This window comes from Merops nubicus, unplaced genomic scaffold, assembly GCF_000691845.1.
Source record: "Merops nubicus isolate BGI_N331 unplaced genomic scaffold, ASM69184v1 scaffold17336, whole genome shotgun sequence".
Lineage (NCBI taxonomy): Eukaryota > Metazoa > Chordata > Aves > Coraciiformes > Meropidae > Merops > Merops nubicus.
In genome coordinates, this window is record NW_008615784.1 from 1 (window position 1) to 8,054 (window position 8,054).

The following is an 8,054-nucleotide window of genomic DNA, read 5'->3' on the forward strand; positions in this document are numbered from 1 at the left end:
ATGTTCTCCAGAGGTCTCTTCCAACCCATACCAGTCTGTGAAGCTTAACTCTCTTTAATCAGATGGCCTGGGTTGCTAGGTGGAGAGGATCTCTGGATTTCTGGTGCTGATTTTTAATGGGCTTTGAAATGGTGATAAATTCTTACAGACTAAAATAATGCTAGAGTGCCAATTTACAAAGTGATGAGAGGAAGTCCTGGCCAATTGTGGTCTAGCCTGAGATCAGCCCTGAACCTCATATTAGAAAAGCTGTTGAAGGAAACAGCTAAAAGAAAATTACAAACCTGGAAGGTTAATTATTAATAGCAAAGTACAGAGTAAGTCTTATCAAATTAATATAGAAGATTGCAACTTTTGAGCTGATAAAGGAAACGATCCATTTTAGAATCCTTAAGCCTTTCTGTTTAACATCTTTCTTATATTTAATATTTATGATAATAACTTTAAATATCTATTTCACAATATCAGCAGATTGTGTGTTAAAGGGTTAGGAAGTGTTTACTGCTGAATCAAAATAGCTTTTGTGGCATTATCACTGACTGAATAGCTACATCCAGTATGATTCTAATTCTGTTTAACATTTTCTTCAATAACCCAGAAAAAAAATTATCAAGTGTCTCTGAGGAACTCAGTTCTTTCACATTTTAGACTAAGAGAGATAGCAGGGTCCTAAAAAGGGAATTTTCAGCTCCATTTCTGCTCTTGACATAATGAGAAGTGCCATATGTCCATTGTTACCACTCTGGCATCAAGAAGAAGAAATGGGAAGAGAAGTGAACAGTCTCTGCCCCCACTGGGGGAGTGTTTTTCAAATGAAATGGACATTAAGGAAAGAACACCTATTCCTTCACACACATTTTTCATTCTGTTAAACAAGATAATCTTGTTTGAGCTTGAACTTTTGTATCTGAAAGAAATGAAGCCTGTGAAGGGAGGACATGTGCAGAGCATGAAGTGTTTTCTTGCAGGCATTATTGATGTTACTCTATATCCAATTACTGAATGCAGCCCCATCATTAGACAGCTTCATTTGCTGCAGAATCAATCTCTGCCTGACTTTTATTACAGGTAAGAGATTAAAACCAGTTATATGAGAGGATGAGAGGAATTCCCAAGTGCAATAGCAATGACATCATAGGAGACCATTAAGCAAAGATGTAATATTAATATCTAGTACTTAGGTGGAAGGGAGAGGACAAACATTTTGGACTTGCTGTAGTGTCATAGCACAAAAAAATCCTCTAAGCATCAAGGAGCTTGTATTCAGTGTTTGTCTGCACTGTTAATTTTACTTCATAACTTTTAATAGGTTGGAAAAGAAATTTTAAGATCAAGTCCAACTGTTAACCCAGCACTGCCAAGACCATCACTAAACCATGTCCCTAAGTTCCACATCTACATGTCTTCTAAATCCCTCCAGGGATGGTGACTCCACCACTTCCCTGGGCAGCCTGTTCCAGGGGTCAACAGCTCTTTTGGTGATGAAATTTTCCCTAATATCCAACCTAAACCACCCCTGGCATGAGTTAAGGCTATTTCTTCTTGTCCTATCTTATCCTCATCTACCTCATAATAGACATTAGGACCTCACACTTCAATTATTTGCTTTATCAATGATATAAATCTTCATAAAAATGGGTGGAGGTGTGGAGAGGAAGATACATCTCAAAGCAACTGCCATGTTTCTGTTCTCTGCATGGATCTTCAGGTGTTTAACACCTTTAAGGGATAAGTCTGGAAACTAAAATTGTTGGATTTGAAAAATGATGTTAATGATACCAGTTTCATGGCATGTTATTCTCTTCCTTTTACCTCCTCTCTGTGGCACAGCTGATGGGAAAAGGGGCAGACAGTCTGGCCACCCCCTTGTCTCCTCTGGCAATACCTGCCTGACCCCTCTGCTGCTCCAGACACATGGGCTAACAAGCAACACCTAACTCAACTCAGAAATTTGTTTTTACTTCCATTTCATTCTTAAATGTGCTGCTTTAGTTTCCTAACCAAACATCCATGTGGCCTGACAGTTTGTTTCCTGTTTACATTATTTGTTCTAATCATATATCTCCAATTTTGCAAGTGTATTTATAAATATATATCTATTTATATATCTGTATGAGTTCTTGCATGTGTGTGTATCTGTCTAGAAGTTGGAGACTTGCAAAGGGAGTGCTGAAAAGACTGAACAAGGCCAATTTTAAACCTGAAAACAAAACTACTGAATTTATTCCTTAACCACATGCCTTGTGCTAATGATTAGTTCTTGCATATTGTTAATCATCATTGCTAGGTGTAGAAACCTCTTAGTCTCTAACACTTGGACACTACATCAACTGTGACTGTACCAGTTGTGTGCTGGTTGTGCTGCTGTTTAACTGTGCTTCTAGTTGGGTTCCAGGCAAGCTGATATTCACTGTACCCAGGTTAATGCACTCTGAGCTTCCACAGAACTTTTCTACTTCACCTACTCTAGCCACAAACCTTGCTCTGGATTAATTTGTAATTCCAGTAAAGAAAGAGAATCATCTCAGATGGCTGAAAGTTCAAGAGAAATCTAAATTCAGGGTGACAATCTTTGCACTTAAAGAACCAGATCTGGTGGACCTCCATACCCTCTTTTTGTGGTCTCAGAACACATCATCCTCTCATCAACACAGGGACACTTCACTTTTTCCTTTCAAGGTGCTCCTCCCATCAAAGGTCCAATCCATCATCCAATTCAAACCTGGAAACTAGATCCTAAATCAGTCAAGCAGAGAATCTGCTGATGTCAGAGACACCAAGGGAGAATTCTTGGGTTTCTTGGGAATATTTAAATGTTCTGTTAACAGACAACCTTGAATTGCCTTGGAGCATGAGTTGCTGGTTTGATATCAAAAGTATTTCATTATTTTATTGTTTTCCATGTTATTTTAGAAAAGATGCACAGGGGAACCTGTGTCCCAGCAAGAATATAAAACTGATTTTCATTCAATCTCTTAGACAAGAGACAAAGTCCCACTGTAAAAACTGAAACATAACAGGAAGGCCTTTTACATGAAGATGCATTTTCTTACTGTTTTTTTCTCACTTCCTAAAATATCCAGGTAGTGAAGGTGTAAAATGGTTTCTTCTCTTGAATATCTTCTTTCTGTGCAACAGAGATGCTTTGGCTGAAGCATTCTGGACTTTATTTAAGGTAAACATCCTATGCAGACATAGTTATCTTGTGTCTGTGCATCATACTTCTCAAATTTTAGATACTTTTAAAAAGAGTTAGTGTTTCTTAAACATCTTCCTGATTACTCCAAGTAACTGAAAACTTGTCATTTCAACACAGGGCTATTCCAGTGGAAAACCCCCCAAATGACAAACTCCAATAGTTAAAAGAACAGATTTCTCCTAGATGTAACTGGATGTTACAGTCTCAGTGGTCATTTTCATTAAGTTAAATACATACAGAAGTTGCAAGTGGTACAATAAATCTGTAAGCTAAGGACAGTTTTCAGGTTCACTTCTTTTGCAGTCATTGATTTCTCAGTTTAAAAAATCTGATTTGTCTGCCTAGTACAAAAAAAAAAACCCAATGCATTGGGATACAGAAAATTTTAATACACTTTTAGAATTTATGTGTCCTATACAAGAGATTGAGAATTATATTACTTGCTAGTATTTCAAAGCATTGATTTCTTTTCTTAGCTATCTAACTATTTCTCAGCATCCAAGATCTAGTACCATAGACCAATTATTATGATTTGTAAAGTGAGAGAAAATCATGTTTTGATGCTGTACTTTGAAGGCAGGGCTGCTCAGTTCAGAGGAAACTTGTTTTGTACAACTATTTGCAGGAAGGTAGCAGCATGAAATACCATGAAATGATGAAATTTCATGTAGCCATGAAATATTAGGCTATGTGCATCAAGAGAGTCCTTTATCTTCCTTGCCCATGGACAGTGTTCTCTTGATTTTTAGCTATATGGGTCATCTTTCAGTAGAAAATGTCTCTTTGCACTGTAATTTGTATGAATTTATACAGAAATCATAGGAAATAAATATGGATGAATGTGGTAAGTTTACTCTTCACACACTTTTTTTTTCAGAAGTGTCTTTGTTGCTGCTCAATCTTCTATTTTCAATTTAAATTCCACTTTGCCTTCGTAGGGATCATGAACATTATCAAAGGTGATTCCAGCTCCAATGATTTTACACACTATTTTCACTTCTACATTCCTGGTGATGTTGAGAAACTTCACAGCCACCAGAGGATTGCTGTAGCTGGGCTGGGAGATGGGGAGGGGGAGAAAAAAATCACTTTAATTTTAAAAATGAAGTCTTAAAATCACCTTTCTCTCCAGTTCTTGTGGGATTGCAGAGATGCTCCATAGGTTTCATCTTGTGCAAGGGAGAAAAGTGATGCAGGGATACCTGAGCACCCACCTGTGCCTTTTTTCCATAGTAGGGGAAGTAGTGGAGGTTGAAGGTGCCATTCAGGGGGTAGTAGTCCACCTCCAGTGGGGGAGACTCCTCACCCTGTGTGTAAAGTCAAAAAGAAGCTTTGCTGGCTTGGCAACCCTGAGCAAGGGGTTTTATTGCTGCTAAAAGCTGCACGGTGCAGATTAAGACTCAAGTTCAGCAGTCAGGTTTTTATTTTTCAAATAAAAGTGGAAATCTCCCACTGTTCCTGTTGCCAAGAAAAACAGGCAAGTGTTTTTTCCTAGCAGTTGGGGATTCAGTAAATAAAGAGCTGCTGATGGGCAGAGAGGAGCTGCTCTGAGGTGTGAGCTTCACTACTGGGAGCTCGTAGCAGTTGGGGATTCAGTAAACAAAGAGCTGCTGAAATGGGCAGAGAGGAGCTGCCCTGAGGTGTGAGCTTCACTACTGGGAGCTGAAGCAAACAGCAAGTGATGGGAAAACAATTTTTCAGGGGATTTAAAATAAAGCCTATGTTTTTTTCTTCTTCTTAGGGTGTCTGCTGATGCAAGAAATTGCATAAAGCTGAGAATATCCCCAGTATTTGGCCAGAATGATCTGATTTTCAGAAGTTTAGGGCCATCTTTCTATTCACAACTGTGCTTCCCTTGCTATCAGAGCTGAAACTTTTGAGACCTGGACCTCCTACACTTACCACATACGTGCAGTCCACCCTTGGTGCAGTGCCATTGCCAGGGAGAAACTTGATAATCTGAAACAGAAAACAGACATTGGGTCCTCTTGGAAATAGTTTTGAGATAAGGAAGAGCAAAGAAGTGAGTGTCAAAGGGTGCTCTGTGTGTTTCTGCATCAGGCACTGTCATACAGATCATCTTGGTGATGGAGCTGGGTGAGGAAACGTGGTTGGATATTTGGGAAACCCTCAGGCCCCTTTGGTGCTACAAGACTAGTGGGGTTGGATCCCACAGCAGCAAAGGCAAAAGGAGGTGGAGCCCCCCCAGCACTGTCTGCCTGCCTTTCCTTCATGAAGGAAGCAGAGCCTGCATTGTACCTGCCAAAATCTGGGGTGCAGCTCTTCTCACACACTTAGATCTTGCAGAGGTTAATTGGAAATATCTAGGATGCACACCAAACCAAAAATCAAGTGGGTTTGGTTTTCAGGGACTGGAGGAGAATTTGAGTGCTTCCTACTGAAGTTGAACTAGAAGGCTCAGGATTTTAGCTGAAAACAAAAATGAAATGCTTCTGCCCTTGCTTGTGTCCTAAAACAAATTAAAAGGAAGAACAGAAGATTCCCTTTTTCCTCTCCAAAAAATGTGTTAGTGGTTTTCACTGGAAAAAAAAAAAATCCACCAGATTTTAATTTTGTTTTTATAGGTTCTGCTAAAGATTCTCTTTGCAAGCTGGAGAAATAAGGTGTGCAAGTATCCCCCCTCTGAAAACACTGTGGTTACTGTCACAGCCTAGTGCAGGACTGCAGAAGGAAACTGGTTTATGTAGTAGCTCATCAGGTGAGAGCATGATGGAGATGCTAAAAAATCCACCACAGCAGAAGCTTTGGCAGGTCAGTGCAGAGATCTGTTTGCCCTCCATTGCTTTCCCAGGGCTGCTGACCAGTCTGGTGACTCCAGAGGTCTCCTGGGGCAAGCACCTGAATTTATCTTGCCAGTACAAAGCAGAGATCAGAGCCCTGACCATGGCCAACACTCCAACTCCCCATCAGAGCCTCGAGTTGTCTCAGTGGATTCCTCCCTGCTCAGCCCCTTGAGCTTGGACTTACCCTGTTCATTTTTATAATAAAACATGGTTTCCCTTCTGGAAATCCAAACGTGGGGTCTGTGATGCCAGAGCAGTTTTGAAGCATATCTGAGGTAAATTTGCAGGATAGTTTTGTTTTATTGGGGCCATCAAAGGTGTCCTGGATGAAGTAGGTGTCGCTGGTGCAGTTGATGTTCAGGTGCTGGGCAGCTGGTGTGTATGCTGGAGATGGGAAGGAAGAAAGAGAAATTCCCCTCTGAAGCTTTTCAGATGGAAGTTACACATCCCAGTATCAGGCTGGTGGGTTTATCAAGGCAGACTGTGCTTCAAGGGAAATGGGGGTTAGATGGAATGAGGAAAGCTTAAATTGTTTGGGGGGTGAGTTAAGGTTTGTTTTATTGGTTTTAGGCAAAGGAAAAATGCTCAAATGGCATTAAGACTGGCAATCTGTCTTGATAGCTCCATAGAAAGTCAGTTTTAAATATAGTATTTCTCAATATTTTTATGAGAGACACAGAAGTATGATATTCAGACTCAAACTGTGTCAAGATACAGAGAAATGGAACACCTCATCTACTTGGACTGTACTCTGGTGACACAACACAAGGCTTATTACAGCTTTTTGATATTTAGTCATGAACACTGTTAGATTACTTTAGAAGAGACTAGTTTTGAAGACTTTTTCCTCCCTCTTCCTTCCCACTTTCTAGTATGAAGTTTACTTCTAAATGAAGTAAAAGCTTTGGAGCAGGTCTCTGCTTTCAAGAGACATTTTTATGTATGTAGATGGACAAGGTGATTCTCCCCCCCCTTTCAGAAGATGCATTTTCCACTCAAAATCTGTGATTTCAAAAGGACAAAGAGATGGCAACACTAACTTAAGGTCCTCAGACCTAAGAAGGGAGATGTGACAGCACATTTCTTCAGTTTGATGCAGGAAACCTCATTTTTACCTGTCAGGAAAGTCCGAAGAGTTGTCACTAAACCTTCCCAGGTTTTGTTGTTGGATATGTTGTAGTAAATTTGGAGTCCTCTGTCACCATACACGTCAGGTCGTAGCGTTACACCTTTGGGGCAGGGGAAGGAAGGGAAGGCAAAGCAGAGGAGAGGTGCCAGGCACAGATAGGTTGGTTTAGGTGGACAGTAGTGATCACACAAGACTCGTTGTCATGAGCACAGGAGATCCCCAGGCTTTGCTGGGGAGGATTTAACCACATATGGAAACCATCTCAACTGTGAGTTGCTCAACCCAAACCCCCCAAGCCTCCCCAGGGCTTGTTAATAATTAACAGCTAGAGTAGGCACACCAGGTAAAGGAGCAGAGCATGCTGCAGGTGGAGAAACAGCTTCTGAAAAAGCCACGCTGAATATTTTACAGGAGTTATTTTGCCAGCAAACATCAAACATCAGGAGAGGAAACTTCAAAATACAACAGCAGGCAGAACCATTTTTAGGGCTACAGCTTCAAAAAAGTATCCCCCCCTTGTGAAAACAAGCCACTAGGGAGGTGAAACTTCAACAGTGTGCACTGATAATCTCTGCTGATGATCTCCCCAGTCTCACTTCATGTCCCACAAATGTCTTTGTCTTCTTTTTACTCACTTGGCTGCTGCCACAGCACCTCCCAGGGGGAAGGGATTCCTGCTCTCCCAGGGACTTCCCATGGCAAGCATGGAAATACCCACCCCAGGCTGCTTGCATCGGTGCCCCTCTGTCTTTCTGGGCACCCCAAAACCTTCTGGGGTGTTTGGGGGCTGGAGAAGAAACCAGGGTCTCACTAGGGGCTAACCCCTTCCTATGAGGAGAGGAGGATTGGATTGGATTGGATTGGATTGGATTGGATTGGATTGGATTGGATTGGATTCTATTCTATTCTATTCTATTCTATT

At 40.9% G+C, this 8,054-nt stretch overlaps 1 protein-coding gene across 1 annotated transcript in view; it reads right to left on the reverse strand.

Annotated features, from left to right (window-relative positions):
• Positions 1-4,094: 4,094 nt before the first annotated feature.
• The window catches only part of ATP4B (ATPase, H+/K+ exchanging, beta polypeptide), a 6,064-nt gene continuing 2,104 nt past the window's right edge, over positions 4,095-8,054 (reverse strand). Inside the window, exons 3-7 of the mRNA XM_008942650.1 lie at positions 7,119-7,232; positions 6,188-6,387; positions 5,102-5,158; positions 4,414-4,500; positions 4,095-4,256 (exon numbers count right to left, since the gene is read on the reverse strand). Coding sequence (XP_008940898.1) covers positions 4,095-4,256; positions 4,414-4,500; positions 5,102-5,158; positions 6,188-6,387; positions 7,119-7,232 — 620 coding nt within the window. The remainder of the gene's footprint in view (positions 4,257-4,413; positions 4,501-5,101; positions 5,159-6,187; positions 6,388-7,118; positions 7,233-8,054) is intronic.